This window comes from Crocuta crocuta, unplaced genomic scaffold (assembly GCF_008692635.1).
Source record: "Crocuta crocuta isolate KB4526 unplaced genomic scaffold, BGI_CrCroc_1.0 scaffold132, whole genome shotgun sequence".
NCBI classification, from domain to species: Eukaryota; Metazoa; Chordata; class Mammalia; order Carnivora; family Hyaenidae; genus Crocuta; species Crocuta crocuta.
Genome location: NW_027528611.1, coordinates 4,402,346 through 4,421,834, shown reverse-complemented (window position 1 = coordinate 4,421,834; position 19,489 = coordinate 4,402,346). Strand labels below are relative to the sequence as shown.

Here is a 19,489-nt window from a genome sequence, read left to right as displayed (position 1 = left end):
CACGAGGTCACCCAAACACAGACTGAAGCCGCGTGAACTTGCACAGCAGTGCGGGGAAGGAGGAGGGAAGCGTGGAGAGGCTGTCTCATGGTCACTGTTCAGAAAATGCCACAGGCCTGGGGAAATGAGAGCCTAGTCCCCAGGGAGCACAAACCCCTCTGGACACGGTCATCCCCACCCCACCCCTTAAACGCAAGCCACACTCACCCTCGGGTGACAGCACTACCTCCAAGCCTGACTAGCCAGCGGGAGGGTGCTGGCTGCCTCTCCTGCCTCCTGAGGTGGGCCTGGTGGCCGGGGCAGCGGGTGGGGGACAGGCTCCACGCCATTGGAGGTAACAATGAAGGTCTGGGCTAACCAATATCTTCACCATCAGGCTGGGTGAGAGTATGTCCCCCTCATTAGACTGGGGGCTCCCTGAGGGCAAGGGCAGTCTTGCCTCTCACACTGGGTGTTCTTGGCTTTAAGGGTCATGTTTCCAAGTCAGATAGTCATCTTACACCCTCTGCCCCACCTTGTTGATTGGGTGGGGTTAGGGGGTGCTGTTGGGCCCATATGGAGTTGGTGGGACCAGGGACAGAGGCCCCTCTCTGAGCCCTGCAGAGGACACAGCCCTGTGTTGGGGACCAGAGGTCTGGGGGCCAGACTCCACTCTGCCCCAGCCCACTGTGGGATGATAGGCCCCTCTAGTAACACAGGCAGAGTCAGCTCCAAGGGCACACACACTTGTTTTCATGCCCTGCTGCTGCCATCTTGAATCCTGAATCATTTTTGAACAAGGGGCTTTCCCTTTCTATTTTCACAAAGCCCAGAAAACCATGAAGGCAGCCCTGAGCCGGCAGGCGGGGGGCAGCACAATCCTTGGTGTTCTATTTTCTATTTTGCTTTTCAGCCTAGGAGCCTTTCTGCAAACAAAATACAAGATGTGGTGTAAATAGATCAAACATAAGCAAAGCTGCTCCCATCTGCTGGGCCCCACCCTCCGAGCCTGAGCCTCAGGGGCTCTTCTAGCCCTGCAGGCTGGGGGTGGCCCACCCTGTGTAAGCAGAGTTGGGGCTGCACGCTCCCCCTCCCACCCCACCCCAGTCCCTTTCCACGCCCTAGGGTCTGGAATTCCCACCCCACCAGCAGATCAGGCGGCACCACCTGGAGGTGGTAGCATGCTGATTTCATCAAAGAAGCAGTGGTCTTCTAGAACCTCTAGAAGCCAGCAGGCATCCCCACAGGGCTGGGGCCCAGGCACGGATTCAGCTCTTGAAGGCAGCGTTGCTAAGAGGCAGGGGAAGTGAGAGGCAACCTCCGGGATGTGATCTCATCTTTGTCCCACCTGCCCATCTCCCTGATCTGGTCGGGTCCTTGCTACACTCTGTCCTTTGCAAGAAGTCCTGCCTTCGTCTCTCAAGTGACTGCTTCCCAGAGTGAAGGCTGGGTTTGATGGGTGTGGACAGAAGTTACCCTGGGTGGGGCAGAGGACACAGAAAGGAGCTGCTGTGGAGATCGATGATGAGTTCCTGGTGCTGTGCTAGGCCTGGTGGGTGTAGGGGATGGGGCCCTTTTGGTGACACTAAGGAGTTCTGCCTGCTCCGTGCTTCTGCCCAGGCCGACCCTAGTGGCTACCGAGATCCCCAGAGTCTGTACAAACCAGATCAATGAACTTCCTTACAACCCGGGCAGCCCCTGGGGCCAGGTCCTGGCTAAGTCTGCTGAGCAGTAACCCCACGCAGTAGAGAAAGCACAGTCCCGACGGCCCAGAGTAATGCCACACGGCTGCAGCGATAACCCCTGAAAATCCAGGCTAATGCTGGGAAATCCATCCGCTTGCTCATCAGAGCGGCACAGGCAGCTTTACTCTGCGCCGGCACCTGCACGCGTGTGTGCATAGGCACCACACACGTGCCCACAAGCACACACACCCATATACACACTCATCTCTGCATTCGCATAGACACACCTGAACTCACAGCTGTACACTCACGCCTGACTCAGACTCCTACCTGGGCACGCGTATGTGTATGCATAAATACACATACACACACTCCTTCATGCACTTGGGTACACTCACCTGCATACACACAGATGCAGTCACACATATCTGCGCACATATCTAAATACACACATATAACTGTACACACACACACCTGCACATACATTGATCTATACACCCACACACATACCGGCAGCCAGGGTCCTCTGAGCATACACACCTGCCCATCCTCAATTTGTACACACACCCGCCCGCACACAGATACGCACACCACCCACTGACCCCCGAACACACACAGAAAGGCACACACACCTGTCACCGTACCACAGCTCTAGACAACAGCCCCTCGTCCCACTCTATACACACTTGCGCGCACACATATGCACACGCATGCACACACACGCAGCAGCCAGGCCTACAGCTTCCACTGGGGCACCTTGCAGCACTGAGAGCACAGCACAGACATGGCCCCAGGGCTGCCTATGCCTCTAGGAGGTCTGGGGTCTGAACCCGCAGGGACTTCAGAGCTCATCTCCCCTTCCCCTCTCCGTTCAGAGAGGAGGGGCGTGTCCCATGTCCCACCCATCAGGGGCAGAGCAGGGCCATAGGCCAAAGTTGGTGTGAGGCCAGCCTGCTGTGTGACCCTAGGCAAGTCCCTGCCCCTCTCTGGGCCTCAGAAGAGCTCTTTCCAAGGCTCCTTTTCATAATCAATACTGAGGGGAGCCTCCTAAAAAGAGAGAAAAGAGAGGCAGGCGGGGTGGCCTGGAGAGATACGGGAGCTGAAAGAGGGGGCTGGGCATCAGCAGCTGGAGGGTCCCTGGGAGGGCGGGGACCCCACAGGGAAGCACCGAGCTGGCAGGCAGCCAGAGGAAACCACGGGAAGTCAGAGTAAGGGGCTCAACCTCGGTGTTATCTGCCTTCCAGCCCTGATCCTTTACTCGCCCCCTCCCCCCCACTCCAGGAGCCAGGGGGAGGAACCTCCTGGTATTGCTGAAGGTAATTTCTCAAGCCACCAACTTCCTGAAGTGGGGTGTGGCTTCCCCTGCTGGCTCTGCAGGCCCCTTGGGCACTGCCGGGCAAGGGGCTTCTGTCTGCACCTGCACCCCGCAGGCCAGTGCGGGGCTGGAGACCCGGCTGGACCCAGCGGCTGCTCTGACTCAGGTGTGCAGGGTGCCCTGGAGCCAAACCTGGTCTTTGACCTCAGGACACTGGGGTCTGCTTCTCAGAACCCCTCAGCCCACAGGCCACCGTGGGAAGACAGGCCACAGGCCTCCCTGGGCCAGGCCACGCAGTTCAGAATGGAGGGCAAAGCTCTTGCCCTTAAGGGGCTGTTGAAGAAGACGTGGCACCTACAAAGGAAGCCCCAGGGCAGGGAGGTGGCCCAGGGCTGCAGGGGGCAGCGTGGACTGGGCTTGGGGCTGGGAGGCTCCTGAGTTAGGCGAAGCAGGGTCACGTTCAGCCATGCCACTGACTGGCCGTGTGATCTCAGACAAGTCACTTCACTTCTCTGTGCCTCTGCGTCCTCATCTGTAAGCTGGGATGGTGCTATCTACCCTAGCCTGCCATGTGGAGCCTGCCGGCCATTACGCAGAGCGTCTGGCCATGACAAGCACCCCATCCACCGTGGCTTTGACAGCAGCCTCCCTGAAAGCCAAGCATCCCTAGCCGTTCACACCTGGGCAGGCTCGCAGCTTCACATTCTGTCCATGGGCCGACTCCCCCGACTACATCTCCAGCCCGGCCCTCAGCCCCGAACCCCAGACTTGTAGTATATTCAACTGTTGGCTCAACAGCGCCACTTGGACCTCCAACGGGCATATCAAACATAGCACACCCAAAGGACTGCCCGGTCTCTGCCCCCACGCAGGCTCCCTGTGGTCTTCCCCAGCTTAGGGCACAGACTTCCCTTCCTTCCGACGATCCTCACACCAAAACCTGCAGAGTCATCCTTGATTCTCCTCTGCACTTCTTGACCCACTTGCAATCCATCCAAAGTCCAGCCGGCCCCCCGCAGGAGCCCCTGCTTCGCGGCACCCCCGCTGCCAGCAGCGCCCTGTGGAGATCGCTGCTGCAGTAACCTCCACGCTGGCTGTCCTGCTCGCCTTCCTCGGGGCTCCGCCCAGCAGCGGGAGGGGTCCTTCTAAATCTGCCTTACATTCGTCACTGCTCAGAACTCCACCTGCTCAGAACTCCACCGTGGCTCCCTGCTCGCTGACGGAAGAACCAGTGTCCTTCACACAGCCTCTGGGTCTTCCACCATCTGTGCCGTCATCTTTCTGACCCTGTCCCCATCACCCTCCTCTGGATTCCTTAGCCCCAGCCCCCCACAGTGGGTAAACTGCCTTCACACCCATCATGCCATGTGACTGTTAAAACACCTTAAACACTGCAAGAGAAGGGTCATGGCCCCTATCTACTGGTGAAGAAACTGAGGCAGAGAGGCCAGTCAGCTTGCCCAGGATCACAGACATGGAGCTCCGACCAGGAGCTGGGGTCCTTAGTCTCTACAATCCCCTGTCTCTGGCCCTCTGGCTTCAGTGACTCCCAATCCTTTAAGATAAACCCCCACAGAAGCCAGGCAGTGCTGGGGCCGGGTTGTGGGCAGAGTCCACAGGGTCCTGGGGTGAATCCAGGCCAACAGGACGGCCTGACAGAGCCAGCAGAACACAGCCTCTCTGCAGCTCTGGCTGGTGGAGGGGAGGACCCTCAGCTGAGGGTCCCGGGCGTCAGAGGCTGGGGGACAAGGAGAGGAGTGAGTTCCTGATCCCTCCCTGACCTAGGAACCCGTGGGGATCCTGTGAGGGCAGAGAGAGGGGCGGACAGAGGATGAGGAAGAGGGGTGTGGAAGTCAGGGAAGATGGGGCTGGGCAGGGAGAGAGCTGAGGGACGGCCTGGAAAAGCATGAAGGCTGACAGAGGGTCAGCGACCCGGGCTGACAGAGAGAAGAGAGGGCGGTGAAGGGAGGGAGAGAGGTGGAAGGGGGAGAGGAGGGAGGGAAAGAGAAGAGGAAGACAGAAGGGAAGAGGGAAGGGAGGAGGAGGGTGGGAGGTAAGAGGGGAGGGGAGGGGAGGCAGGAAAAGAGAAAGGGTGGAGGAGAGGCGAGATAACCTAGAATCTGGGGAACAGACTGGAGAGAGAGAAGGCAGTGGGGCGTGGAAGAAACCACCTCCCGAGCAGGGTGAGAGGCTGGGGAGCCCCCCGAGACTGCCCCGGGCTCACGGCCCTCACCTCCCCCCACACCCGCCCTCCCGGGCCCCGCCACTCACCTTGTCTGCCGACTGCGAGGTGCCAAAGAAGATGGGGATGAAAGCGAGCCAGACGATGCAGGTGGTGTACATGGTGAAGCCGATGGGCTTGGCCTCGTTGAAGGTCTCGGGAACGCCGCGCGTCTTGATGGCGTACACGGTGCATGTGACCATGAGCAGCATGCTGTAGCCCAGCAGGCAGATGAGCGACAGGTCAGAGATGTCGCACTTGAGCACGCCCCGGGCGAAGCGGGGGTCGAGCGTCCGCTGGTCCTGGAAGTCCACCACCGAGTGGGAGGGGTCTACCACAAACCACACGCAGATGCCCAGCAGCTGCAGGGAGATGAGGCTGAAGGTGATGGCCAGCTGCGAGGCGGGGCTGATGAAGCGCGGGGCGCTGACGGAGCGCTTGCCCTGCTCGAAGATGCGGTAGATGCGGTTGGTCTTGGTGAGCAGTGCCGCGTAGCTGATGCTCATGCCCAGCCCCAGGAAGATCCGGCGCAGAGAGCAGGTGCCCAGGTCAGGCTCGGCAATCATGAGGAAGGTGGTGGCGTAGCACAGGAAGATGCCGGCCAGAAGCACGTAGCTCAGCTCGCGGCCCGAGGCCTTGACGATGGGCGTGTCGTTGTAGCGCACGAAGGTGACCACCACAAAGAGCGTGGCAGCGATGCCCACCACGGCCAGGAAGAGGGGCAGCACGGCCCAGGGCGAGTCCCACTCGAGCTTGATGATGGGGATGGGCCGGCAGCCTGTGCGGTTCTCTGTGGGCCGCATGTCATACGGGCAGGTCTTACAGGTGTAGCGGTCCACCTGATACTGGTAGCCCGTGCAGGGCTCACAGTGCCAGCAGCAGGGTATGCCCTTCACGGTCTTCTTCCGCTCGCCCGGCTGGCAGGGCAGGCTGCAGATGGAGCGGGGCAGCTGCTGCCCGCTCCCCGGCCAGTGCATCCGCTCTATCTGGCAACGACAGCACAGGGGAGCCGACCTCAGGATATGCCGCCCGGGGCCCTGGGCCACCCCACTGGCAGGCACCTGGGGCCCCACACCTCAATCACCCACTTAAGCGGTTAAAATGTGGCTGCCCAGCCCCCCTCCCCCCCCAGGACAGCTGGGTTTAAATAAACCCACCTGCTTGATTCAGACACAGCTAACCTATGGGAATCCTGAACTCCCAAGAGCCGTAAGAAGAGCCCCAGAGAGCAGCAGGGACAACCGAGAGTCACCCAGGGAAGCACAGGGAACTCAGGAGTTCTGACCCCCCAGCCCCTTAAGGCCTTGCTTGCTGGTCCCCACACCAGCAGCATCAATATCACCCAGGAGCTTGCTGGAAATGCAACATGTTGGCCCACTCCAGACCTACTGTCTCAGAATCTGAGCTTTAACCAGACTCTGCAGGTGACTTATGTGCATGGCTCGGCCCATGGGGCCTCCTCCTGGCAGCACACGAAGCTTAGTTCAGCAGACAGCTATGAACAGATGTTTTTGCAGATGATACATAATATGTGACCAGGGTTAGTGTTTCTTTACATCTTGCTCTAAATTAGTGCAAGTCACCGTTATAGGGCTCTGAAGACACAACTGCTGTGAGCAAAGGGGCCACAGGCATGTTGGCACACACACCCTACTGAATTCAGTGTTACAAAAGTTTGGAAAGTAGGGGAGAGGCCCAGAAGAGCTCTAGGCCCTGAGCAAAGGGAGTCTGACTGCACTTGGGAGCTACATTCAAAACATCTGTTCCAGGGGCACCTGGGAGGCCAAGACAGCTGAGCATCCAACTCTTGATTTCAGCTCAGGTCATGATCAAGGGGTTCCCAGGGTTGTGGGATCATGCCCTGCATCAGGCTGCATGCTGAGTGTGGAGCCCACTTAAGATTCTCTCTCTCTCTTTTCTGGAAAACTCTGGATCCAGTGGAAAGAGCAACAAACGTGGGTAAATCCTGGGATCACATGTGTTGCTAGCTGGCCGTGAGCCCAGCAGCAAACACCTCAACCTCTCTGAGCGTTTGTCTTTCCACCTGATCCAATGATAGCAAATATGAGGCCACTTGGCCCTCTGTGCCTTATTGTGGCTTCCATCTGGGGGTCATGATGAAATTCTTAAATCTCCCCAGAGCATTAGCCCCATGGGCTTTGTGTCTGTTCCCTGCTGCACAGCCAGCCCCCAGCACAGCGCCAGCACACAAGTGGGGCCCAGGGAATCTCTGTGGGCTCCATCACAGAAGTAGTGAGGCCCGAGCACTGGCCACAAGAGGCCGCCTCACTATCAGGCCCTGTGGGAAGACGGTGGCAGGCAGGGGGAAGTCTCTTCCTCTTCCTCCTTTATCCACAGCACAGACCAAACTGAGCACTCAGGAGAAAGTGGTGGGGGGGAGGGGGGGTGAGATAGTTGAAGTCCACGTCCCCCTAACTTCCCCCCATCCCCCGCCCCAACTCCATGCTGGTGGAAGGGCCCTGTATCATCAGTCCCCCCACACCGAGGCCCTGCCTTCACTTACCACATCTGTGGAATGGGATAAAAATAGTCCCTGCTCACTGGGCTGCAATCCGCAGTCAGGTCACCTGCTTACAACAGTAGCTGTACACAGCAGGGGCTCAGCAAGGATTAGCTGCCGCCGTTGCTGCTGAACTGAATCACTGGCCCCCACTCCTCCTCCCACCGTACCCAGATGAGACATGCCTCCATTTGGGGTATTGTCCCACTTTGCTAAGGCCCCCACCTACCTTGTTCTGTCTGTCTCTATTCACAACCCAAGGAGCATCACTATAGTAATGTGCTCTGCCCGTCCCCCCTCCCTGCTGCGTGGCCTTCGGAACATCCCTCAGACTGGGTTTCCCCAAGATATTCCCTCTGGCTTAGAAGATTGTCAGAGCTAAATGGGATCATGGGCAGAAAGTGCTTTGAGGAGCTCAAGGGGCTCATCGCTGGAAGATTCTTACAAGAGGGGACAGCAGGGGCACGATGCAACTCGCCCAGGGTCTGGAGCAAGGATAGCTGAGGCCAGACAAGGGCTTCCTGCATCTCTCTGGTCCATCTGGCTGTCACACGGTATCCACCCTGAGCATGGCTCACCCCTTTACCCTGCAAGGTAGGGGCCAAGTCCACAGGCATTTCCTTGGGAGAAGAACCACAGGCCCTCTCTCTCTAAAAGCACAGCTCTATTCACAGCTAGGCACCCTGCAGGCCAGAGAGGGGAAGCCACCAAATCCCTGGGACAATCATGAGCTGGGAAAACATATCTAGGAGGATCCATCTATCCAGGAGACGCCCACCCCCTCGCCGCCCGTAACACCCAGAAACATGATGGCCTCCTAGTGCAGTATGACAGCTCTAGGAAACGCTCTCAAACAGCCTCCTACCCACCACCAGAAACCCCATCTGCCTGCGCCCTCTGCCTTACACCACTGTCCTCCTTTGTCCCTAAGCAGCCCTCCCCCTCTTCATCTCCCTTCCCCACGCCAGCCCAGCCCTTGAGCCATTTCACTCCGGGGTGAAGATGGCTATCCCGTCTCTCTCTACCAGTAGGTGGCAGGCAGGCAGGCCCTAGGCCACGGGAAAGGCTGGGGGTCCAGCCACCTGAAGTCCAGCTGTCCTGTTCCTCCACTTCAGGCCAGGGTGGCACTCCTGGCCCTCTGAGGCCTGGAAAGGGGCATGGAAGGAGGCCCGAACTTGGCAGCAGCAAACGCCGGAGTCAGGGCTGGCCGGGGCTTCTCAGTGGCTGCCTCCCCCTGCTCTCCTCCTGGGGCCCCGCCCTGCCCTTGCCAGGTGCTTACTCTGAGGTGCAGGTGGTCGGTCCAGGAGCCGATGACCTTGTACTCAGCGGAGCCATTGCGCAGTTGGTACTGGTAGATGTCGTAGCGCCCAGGGGCGTCTCCATTCTCATTGAAGGTCACGGGGTTCCCTGCGATGCCTGGAGGGGCCGGGGAGTGTTACACACTCAGTGGCTTGGCTGAGCTCTTACTGAGAAGCAGGGAGGATCCCTGAGACTGTAATCCCTGAGAGAGGATTACTGAGACTCCTCTGGGGAGACCCCTGCATGGCACATCTTGAGAGGTTACAGCCCCTGGAAACATTTGAGGAGTCCTCCCCCCAACTCCTACCCCACAGAACGCCAGGGACCCCTTCCCCCGCTGCATGGCCCAGGACACTGACCTGAGAAGTTGACATTGCGGATGTACTTGAGCAGCTGGGTGCCGTCTACGGGGTCCATGCGTGGGCAGAGCCCCACGCGGCCCGGACATAGGTCACGGTGCATGGCGTGCAGCGCGTGGCCCATGGCGTACACAGCATCAATCACAAACTGCACCTTCCCCTCCTGCTCATACGCGGAGTCCTGCCCGATGCGCTCTCGGTCTGCAGTGAGACAGCCAGAGAGTGGGCGTCCATGAGGCCCCCCATCCTCACAGACCAGAGCGGCCCCCCAGGGCCAAGAGAGGTGACGCAGCTCACCCCTGCCCGCCTACCTAGGCCTCCTGGCTCCTCGTCCAGCACCTGCTCTATCACCCAGGAGATGGTCTTATGGAAGCATCTGGTGAACGATCCCAAAAGGAGGGGGGAGGGGCCGCTGCCCTCGTCACTGATCGCCCTCAGAGGGCAGCCAGCCAGGGGATCTCCCTGTGGCCATCCCCCAGCCTGGCCTATCCTAATCACGGGAGCACTGGCCCTCACACCGGCTGGGAGTTGCTGGAACGAGAGCGGTGTCAGGAAGGACAGCTCACCCATGGGCAGCCGCTCCAGCCGGGGGACGCTGCCCCCGCCACAGGGTACAGATGGGGAAACTAAGGCACAGAAAGGGTGAGAGCCTGGCTGCAGATCCCTCCGAGTTCAGGACTCAGGCCACCTGGTGCCCTTCCCAATGGCCTCCAATGGCCCCAGACACCAGAAGTCACCATCATCCCCTACCCAATCCTGCCCCATTAGCCAGGTTGAGTGAGCTTTGCCAAGTGGGAAACCACTCCCACCCCTACCCCTACCTTGCTGCAAACTGCAGTGGCTCCCTGGGCACCATGGCCTTGGGGCCCCGGGCCCCGTGCAAACTCCTTAGCTGCCTGAGGCTTTAGTGTCCTTTCAGTAAAAAGGGGGTCATAATCCTGCCCCACAGAGGCTTAAGTGAGATGAGGCACAGAAAACACTTGGCACCGAGTGGGTGGCTAATCCACATTATCATTGGGCTAAATTGTCAGAAAGGGGGTTTCTGCGGTGAGCAACAGAGGACCTTGGGCCAGAGCAGGCCAGGAAGGCTTTTTGGAGGAGGAGGCGCTTCCTAGCCTGGGCCCAGGGTAACAATCAAACAATCCTAATGAAGAATAAGGGCTGCTAACTTCTAGTGATCACCTGCTCCGTGCGGGACATCGTTCTAAGCTCTCTATGCATAAAAACTCACTGAAATCTCACAAGGGGGTTATGCAGTGTGTAATTATCCCCATATTTCCCCACAGGAAAGCCCAGCAATGTCCCAGAACCACGAAGTGCTGAACCCGAACCCAGCTACTCCAGCCCGAAGCCTGCGCGCCACTCTACGCCTGCTGGATGGTAGAGCAGCATTGCAGGACAGGAAAGCAGGGAAGGGGAAGGAGGGGGCTAGAGGATGCAGAGGGAGGCAGGGAGAGGGCGGGCAGAATGCTAGAGAAGCCTGGCTCCCCTCTTGAGGCCACAGCCCCTGCCCACATCACGGCCTGCAACCTCCTCCCTGGAGANCCCCGCCTCCCTGCTTAGAGGGCCAGTGCCACCTTGTAGAGGTGATTCCCCAGTGGCAGAAGTGGCCGCACCCCAGCCTAGCCCCGTGGGCCACAGCTTGGGCCTCTCATGTCTGTTGTGCGGGGGCCCAGGTAGGGCTGGGGCAGTGCCAGGCCCTGCTCCTCTGGGGACCCTGGGGATCACCACATCCATCCCTCTGCCTTGGATACCTCAGAGGCAGACACAGGGCACCAAGAAACACACTGCTGTCCCCGTGGGCTCTCCACCATCTAATCCCCTCACACCCGGAAGGACAGTCGCTGCCCCACCAGGCTGTGCCTCTGTCACCCCTCAACTGGCCAGGCCAGGTGGCCGGGACCCCACCCCACCCTCAGCCTAGCTCAGGGCTGATACTCCCCACTTGCTGAGTGATCGACAGAAATCATGGGATCACAATGCTAGGAATGGCAGCCCCAAAGGGGTCGTCTGCTCTAAGTCTGCCATTTTACAGATAAGAAAACTAAGGCCTTGAGAGGAAAGGCCCAGGCCTCTTGATGACAAGATGAGTGTCCCCAGCTCCAGCCCCTCCCCTCCCCTCCCTCCATCCTAGATCCCATTTGACCTGAGGCCTCAAGAGTCCCGAGCTAACCCCTTGGGTGCCTGTGTTTTTAGCCAGTAGATGGTCACTGTGCCCTACCTGCCCAGGGCTCCCAGAGAGCTGGTGGCACATTTCATATCACTGTCTCGGCCCCCAAGACCCTGTGCCCAAGGGCAGAACCTGGCTCCAGTTACCCCAGCCTCGGGGTCTGAGATCAAGAGTCACCAGTACTCAGACTGGACAGTGTGAGGGTAGGTGCCCAGTTGGCTCTGGGGACACTGCTCAGTCCTGACAGGCCCACAGTGTGGCCTCGGGGCTGGAGGCAGGGTGGACTTGGACGCGCCTCCCTGTCTCCTGGTCAGCGAAGGCCCTCCCTACCCGCCGTCCCTGCCCTGCATCTGCAGGAGACTGGATTTGAAGTCCAACTGTCTGGGCTAGAACCCCAGCTCCACCAACCACGCCAGCTGTGTGACCTTGGACCCACCACTTCATCTCTCAGATTACAGCTCCCTCATCTGCACAATGAGGAAGGTGATGGTACTTACCTCAGAGGGTCAGGACAGGGCCCCTAGGAGAATGAACGGGTTAACAGTCACAAGACCTAAGGGGAGGCCTGGTGTTTTGCCAAGTGCTACAGACAGAGGTTTGTAGACACCCGAGGACACAAAGAAGTGTGAGTCCATCCCTGCCTCGGAGCCCCTGGGCCCACAGAGCTTTGCTAATAGACAACGGTATTTCTAGGCCAAGGCACAAACAGACGGGAATAAACATGAAAGGCAAATTCTCCAGCTCCACCAGCCTGCCGTCTTGTCCCAGCACCTGATCACAAGGTTCTGAGAATAAGGGAGAGAAGCAGAGGGACAATCCAGTCCCCAAACGGCAAGAGACGGAGGGGACAGGGGCAGAGTTGACTGGGAAGCCCCCCACCCCGTGCCCTGGACCCCACCCAGCACCCGGTTCCTGCTCCCCTCAGCCTGAGGAATGGAAAACATAAAACGCCACTCAACACACCCGCACTCCTATCCACCCTCATTTCATATGAGAAATTTCATATGAGAGGCTGAATTATTAACCACGATGGAGGGGACGCTGTGGCCACTGCAGAGAACAGGCAGCTCTCTCCCAAAGCCAAGGACACGCTGGGCCGATGGGCCCCGGCTGCACCTCCCTCCTGAGCTTCCCTCAGCCTCTCCTCTCTCCTCCTCCTGGGGTCCCTCCTCAGTGGGCCCAACGGATGCATCCATTCCTGGGCCTCTCGGGTCCAGGGCCAAGTGCTCTTGCTGGGGTCACGAGCCACCTGCAGGGCCACCAGAGTGAGGAAGACCCTCACTCACCAGGAGAGTCCCCTCTGCCTGGGGAAGCTTCCACGAGAAGGGTCTGGGGTCCTGTGGGCAGTGGGCAACCCCTCAGGGCTGCCCCCTCCAGAATCTCCACCCCAGAGTCGTCAGAGTTCCAGTCATGAGCTTCCAGAGACTTCTCAACACCCTTCCACCTCCTTGTCTCAAATCCGGCCCCAATTACTGATGACAAAATGGGTCCAGCGAGGTGACCTGTGCAGGACTTGCATGTATAAGGGTGCACCAGGCCTGGAGCGCTCCCTCTACAGGTAGACCGCTCTCGAACCCCAAGGGCCCTTCTCTTGAGCTCCTCAGGAAGCAACAATTGCAGAGCCTAAGTGGCTCATGGGGGTGGGGGGTGCGGAGAGTCATATACACACACAAGCGAAACAAAGACAAGATGCTCTGTCCTGAATGTCTGAAGCTGTGCCCATAACCAGCACGGCCCTCCTGATTCCCCAGCAAAGAACCATGGTCAGGGCTCGCCCAGAACCTTTGCATGCCTGGCACTTCCTCTTCCCTGAGGGAGGGAGGCGGAACCGGCCCCCCTCACAGAGGAGGTAACCAAGGCCTGCAAGTGGTCAAGCAATGTATCTAGAATCTTATGGGAACCCTGGCACATGCCCATACACATCAGGGATTGGCCCGGCTGGTAAGTGGCAGAGCTGGGATTTGAACCTGGACCTCTCTAGCTCCATAGCAGTTTCCACCACCCTGAACTGTGCCTCCCCTTCTTCCTCCATCTAGCCCTTGGTCTGCCTCCTTCCTGCACCACCACCCCCTCCACTCTGGGGCCCAGGTGCTAAGGATCACTGTCTACAGGTGGTGGCTGCGGAGAGGAGGGGGGGTCAGAAAATCCCCTCATGGGTGGGCGGGACCCCCTGGCCCAGGCAGTTCTGGAAAGAAGCATGACACATTACTGAGAGCTACTAGAGGAGATAAATCCCAGACACACGGTGGCAATGACAGCAGCAACAGTTTGAAGATGTCCTAATTGTGTCCCCGGGTACAGTGAGCCAGAGACGCGTTTGGCTCTGCCACGGGTGACAGCCAGCCGGGAAACCGTCGGGAGAGGATTTTCTCCGTCAAAACCCTGCAGCTATGGTTACTACGGTGACTGCAGCCTTTGTCTGCAGGTTGTAAATTGTAATTGAAATGAGTTTTCAAGGTTGAAATAATCAGAGTTCCTCCTTGTCTCCCCCATCACCTCCCCACAACTCACCCCGCCCAAGCGCAACCCTCCTGAGTCCCACGCACACACGCATTCTCAGAGCGGCCCCTCACATAAACGAAGACAAAGTCAATTACGTGTGTACACATCTACACATACAGAAGGGCTGTACATACCCTGCACGCGTTGATGCACAAGGTCTATGCACACACAGGTGTATATACACACACAGGTAACACACACACCACGTGGCACTCATCCAAACAGATCCACCAACAGATTCGCCCACTGTGGGGCCGGGAAGCCCACCAGTGTTTTCTTTGGGAGGTGACACCCGGAAGCACCAGTAGCGGGTAGGAACCTGAAATGGGGAAGGGAGGCAGCTGATAACAGGTGAGCTCGACCCCGCTGGGGACCTCCAGGACACTGTCACAGACGCTCCCGCGTCACCCATCTGAGGAGACAAACACTCCAGCTCCTGCCAATCTTAGGCCAAGGCCTGCTCCCAGGGGCATTAAATAACTCCCCCGCTGAAGCCAGGGTGGGGGAGCACAGAGGGGGTGGAGGGAGGATGGTGGGGGAGGACGGTGGGGGAGCCTGGCGTGTCTACAGCCACAGCCACGTGTAATCCAGCACAGGTGCATGGACACACCATACACATCTACACGTAGAAGCCTGAATGTACACACAAATATTCAAACATACACACCAGTCTTCATCCCTCGGGCAGACTTCTGGGGAGGAGGGTAAGGGGGTCCCAGGACCCACCCAGGCCTGTCTCCTGGCTGTGCCACGGACCAGCTCGATGACCTAGGTCAAGTAAAATCTCTATTCTGTAAATATAAATCTGAGGTACCAATACAGACCTTGAGGGGCCAGCATCATACCTTAGATACAGAAGTGCTTCAGTTTTGTTTTTTTTTTAAATTTATTTCTGAGAGAGAGAGACAGCATGAGCAGGGGAGGGTCGGAGAGACAGATATAGACTCTGAAACAGGCTCCAGGCTCGAGCTAGCTGTCAGCACAGAGCCCAACACAGGGATTGAACCTACGAACCATGAGATCATGACCTGAGCTGAAGTCAGACACTCAACCTACTGAGCCACCTAGGCGCCCCAATACAGAAGCACGTTGTAAACCTGTTTTCTATCCTCCCGGGCCCTCCTCCCCTGGGCAGCATCTCGCACCCAGGGGCCTCTCCCCATGCCCCAGCACCCCTTCCGTCCTGTCTACAGCCTGCCACATGCTGGCTCTCCGCCCCTCTGGATGAGACGAGCATGGGGTGCCCACTCCACGCGGACAGGTGCCCGGGTCAGCCTGCCCGCTGATACACAGACAGGGGCACAAAGCTGCCACGCTGTGCTTCCTGGCCATCCGCCCCCCTTTCCCGATCGTCTGTGGTCGAGCCATTCTCCCTGACACCTCCCTGAAACACACAGGTTCTCTAAGGATCCCCCGAGTCCTGCTCCTGAAGCGGAGCTCCACGCTCCCCAGTCCTGCCCCCAAATCACCTGGCAGGGCTGTCCCTTGCTCGGGACACATTCCTGTTCTTCAGCCTCAGACCCTGGTTCCTGCAGAGCCCTGCCTTCCATCAAGACACCTGCTTTCCAGCCTGAGGAATCTCTCACGCAGCCTGGTCCCCTCTATCCCTCGGCCTGTCTCCCCAAACCCGGCATCCACTGTCCCGTCTCTGTCCCAGGGAACTCAGAGCCACCTCAGGTGTCTCTGGCTGGGGCCGATGGGGGATCACCACCTCAGCCACACCAGGTAAGGTGACTCGGCCAGCGGGGGCGGGCTCCTGACTCTCCCAGGTGTTCTCTCTGGCTCTGCGGTGGAACAGCCCAGCTGCAGGCCCCTTTTGAAGGTATACAATTCTTGTGGACCCTCAAGAATATGACCCCGGGATGAAAATATTGACGTCGGAAGTTGGAGGTCCTGGCGGTGACAGAGACTTCCAACAGCAGATGACCACAGCAGTGGAGAAGCCGTGTCTCTGAAATTGGTTAAGCTCACTTCTGGATGGCCGGTGAACAAAAAAGCCAAGTTCAAGTCTCATTCTGGAACTCCTAGGTCCCTGAGGGTCTGACTTCAAGAACGTGGCTCCAGATGTCCACAGACCCCAGTCCGAGAAACAGGATGTGCATGTCGGGGCCAGATGGGAACAGCTCGACACCTCCCTTTCGGCCGCTTGCGGTCCCAGCGAGGTGCTTAACATCTCTGAGTTCTGGTCCCCTGGTCTGTGAAAGGCACCCGGTACCCAGGACCACTAGACAAGAGTAATGCAGGCAGAAGAGCAAGCAAGGCCGTTCTCTGCCCCCTGCTGATTCGGAGGTCTGTGTACCTTAGCCCAGGAGGAGAGCCTGGGCTTCCTGGACAGGCTAGGACCGGGCCTGGGGGCGAAGGGGAGGCAGCTCCGGGGACAGGAAACGCGGTTGCTCCACGTGGTCACCTCCCTCCCCCATCACCCAGCCATGCTCCTGCCCCCTCCAGCAGAACTTGGCTTTCCCTCCAGTGGATCTTTCTCATCAACGTGGAAATATGCCCTAATTCCCCCTATTTAAATACACAAAACCCCTCTCTTGACACCCCGCCCCCAGCCAACATCCCACTTTCTCCGTGTACAATGGAACTTCTCGAAAGCATTGTTCCCACTCACTGTCATCAATTTCTCTCCCTCGTTTTCCTGACCAACTGCGGTCCCAGTTTTGCACCCATGTCTCCAAGGGGTCTCCCCACGCTCCCAAATCCCCTCACCCGTCCTCTGTCCCATCTCACTTGCCCCCCACCCCGCCCCCTCCAGCAGCATGACAGCACATGACGGGACAGGACCGAGCTCCTCCCCCACCCTTTGATGTCTCAGTGTCCAGGGTTCAGTGCAGGGGCCCCAACCTTGGTGTCCCCTCCCTCCCCTGGTGTCCCCGGCCACCCCATCCCTGTGCTGACAACTCCCCAAATCCCAAGGCCAGACAGGCCGTACCCCTAATGCCAGCTCATGTGCCCACATCCGACAGGCATCTCAGGCCTGAACCGAGCTCCCGACTCCCCTCCCCAGCGCCCCCTTCCTGCAGCCATGTCGCGCTCACCCAAGAACCATGCGGCCACCCTTGATTGTCTTCTTTCTTTCACCTCGAATCCTTCCTGCAAAGTCCACGGCCACTCTGCAAAGCTGGCAGAGACTCTGACCCCTTCTCACCTCCAAGGCCACCACCTCTCCAGGCCCCGTTACCTCCTGCCGGGACTACAGCACTGGCCTCTCACCGGACTCCCCCTTTACCCTCACCCCACCTCCTCCCCAGGCCGCAGACAGAGTGAGCTTGTTACAACAGAAACCGGATCACATCAATACTCTTTTCACACCCCGCAAGGGCTTTGTCTCATTCTGCATAAAAGCCTAAAGCCCCACAAACTGCCTATAAGGCCCCCTGGATGGGCCGGCCCGCCCGCCTCTCCAACCTCACCTCCTTCCTGTTATACTCTCTGCTTCAACCACACGGGGCTCCTCACTGCTCCCCAGGCCTGCCAACTAGGAGCCTGCTTCCAGACCTTTGCACATGCTGTGCCCTCCGCCTGGCATGCTCGTTCCCAGATCACATGGCTGGCTCTTGCACTATCTTTGGGTCCTTGCTCAAGCATCACCTTCTCTGTGAGAACGTCTGCCCTCACGATTTAAAATTGCAACCTCCCGGGGCACCTGGGTGGATTAGGGTTAGGGTTAGTCCGACTTCAGCTCAGGTCATGATCTCGTGGTTCATGGGCTCGAGCCCCACATCGGGCTCTGGGATGACAGCTCAGAGCCTGGAGCCTGCTTCGGATTCTGTGTCTCCCTCTCTCTCTGCCTCTCCCCTGCTCACACCCTGTCTCTCTCTAAATAAATGTTTAAAAAATAAATAAAATAAAAGTGCAACCTCCCTCTTCTCCCATAACTTTCCATTTCCTTCCAAGTGGCTTCCTGAGTCTGCTCTCTCCAGTCTAGGGTTGGGCCCTCCCTGGAGACCTGTGGCACTGACTGCCAAGCAAGGCTATCCCACCAACCCTCATCTTGTCTGGAAAGCTGTGCTGCCTCCCTGCTGCAGTGGGAGCCCCCCCCGCCCCGGGGAAGGCCGGTGCCCCTCACAGAGCCCAGCACGGGGCTGGGCGTGCAATCAGCCTCTCAGTGGAAGCCGGTGGAATAAGTAAGAAGCGGCACTGAGGGAGAGGGCCCGGGATCCCTCCGGCCACCATGTGGCTGACGGCTTGAGTAAAGATGAGGTGCTCTAATGGGTGGCACAGGCTGGCACCCACTGGAGATAATGGGTAATTCCAAATGTCGGTCCTCCTTCCTTTCCCCAGGAAGGAAGCTTTCTCAATCTTCTTTGGGAAAGTGTAAATAGGAAGATCGTTCAAGGCCAGGCTGGAACACCCAGGAACGCCCTGGGGCTAGGACCTCGGCTGCTCTGAGGCAGGACATCTGGGGAGCTGGACTGGCCGGGTGAAATCCCAGCTCAGCTCCTCACGATCCTGTCACTTGGGGCAAGTCTTTAGCCTCTCTGAACCTCAGTTTCCTCACCTGTAAAATGGGTTGCTGGGGAGATTAAAAGCAAAACACTAGAACAGAGCCTGACAAGTAATAAATGCTATCTATCAGCGGTTATTATTATTAGTGGCGGTGGTGCTGTAGCTGTTAGCGCAGGCTGGTGGCAGGAGTCTCCCCACATATCCCCAGCTGCCATGCGGCGACCCTCCCTCTCGGAGCGCCCAGCCCCTGGGAACAGCAGGCAGTAAATTTCTCCAGTTTCCTCATAAACCGGGCCTTCCTCCGCTCAGCCATCACCTGGATGGCAGAGCTGTCAAAAAGATAGATGCCACATCTGCCTTGTTTATGGCTTTAATTCCCAAACCCTCTCTGCGTGCTCCCAGGGAGCGGCCCGGGAGATGGGGAGGGGGGCAGGGGCTGCCCTCCCCTGGGCCTTGACAGCTGCATAGCCTCCCCATCAGGGACCCCGACGTGGCTCGGGTGCAGGGCGGCCCCTTTGCAATTTGCAAGTGCCCCCACAGATCACCTCCATCCTCTATCCCTTCTCTGGGAAAAGGTGAGCGAGGTAGCTCTGCTGGGAACAGGGCTCTGGAGGGGATGGCCGTGAGTACTAGGATTCCCATTTTACAGATGAGGAAAACCGAGGCCCCCCAGAGGTAAAATGCCCCACTGAGGTCATGCAGCTGGAAAGTGGCCGCACCAGGACTCACACCCAGGTGTGCTCACTCTTACCACTTTGAGACATGCCAACCCCATCTCCAACTGCCAGCATCTGCTGCTCTTTTGAGACTTTCTCTGGCCACAGCAGTTCCCGCCCATCCATTCGGCAGGCAGATGGGGGTGCTGAGGAACTGGTGCGCTCTAGGAGCGGCATGTGGGACTGAAACAGGCAGAGGCCAGCCAGGGAATCTGTTAGCACCCAGGGGGCCAGAGCGGGCCAGTAGAAGGCCACCAGTGTTGAGGGGCA

At 58.5% G+C, this 19,489-nt stretch overlaps 1 protein-coding gene across 3 annotated transcripts in view; it reads right to left on the bottom strand.

Annotated features, from left to right (window-relative positions):
• The window catches only part of GRM4 (glutamate metabotropic receptor 4), a 104,610-nt gene that overhangs the window by 8,322 nt on the left and 76,799 nt on the right, over positions 1–19,489 (bottom strand). For all 3 annotated transcript variants that reach the window (XM_077754846.1, XM_077754848.1, XM_077754847.1), the window contains 3 exons: positions 9,380–9,580; positions 9,001–9,137; positions 5,251–6,186 (listed from right to left, as the gene is read on the bottom strand). In XM_077754846.1, the coding sequence (XP_077610972.1) occupies positions 5,251–6,186; positions 9,001–9,137; positions 9,380–9,580 (1,274 nt within the window). The remainder of the gene's footprint in view (positions 1–5,250; positions 6,187–9,000; positions 9,138–9,379; positions 9,581–19,489) is intronic.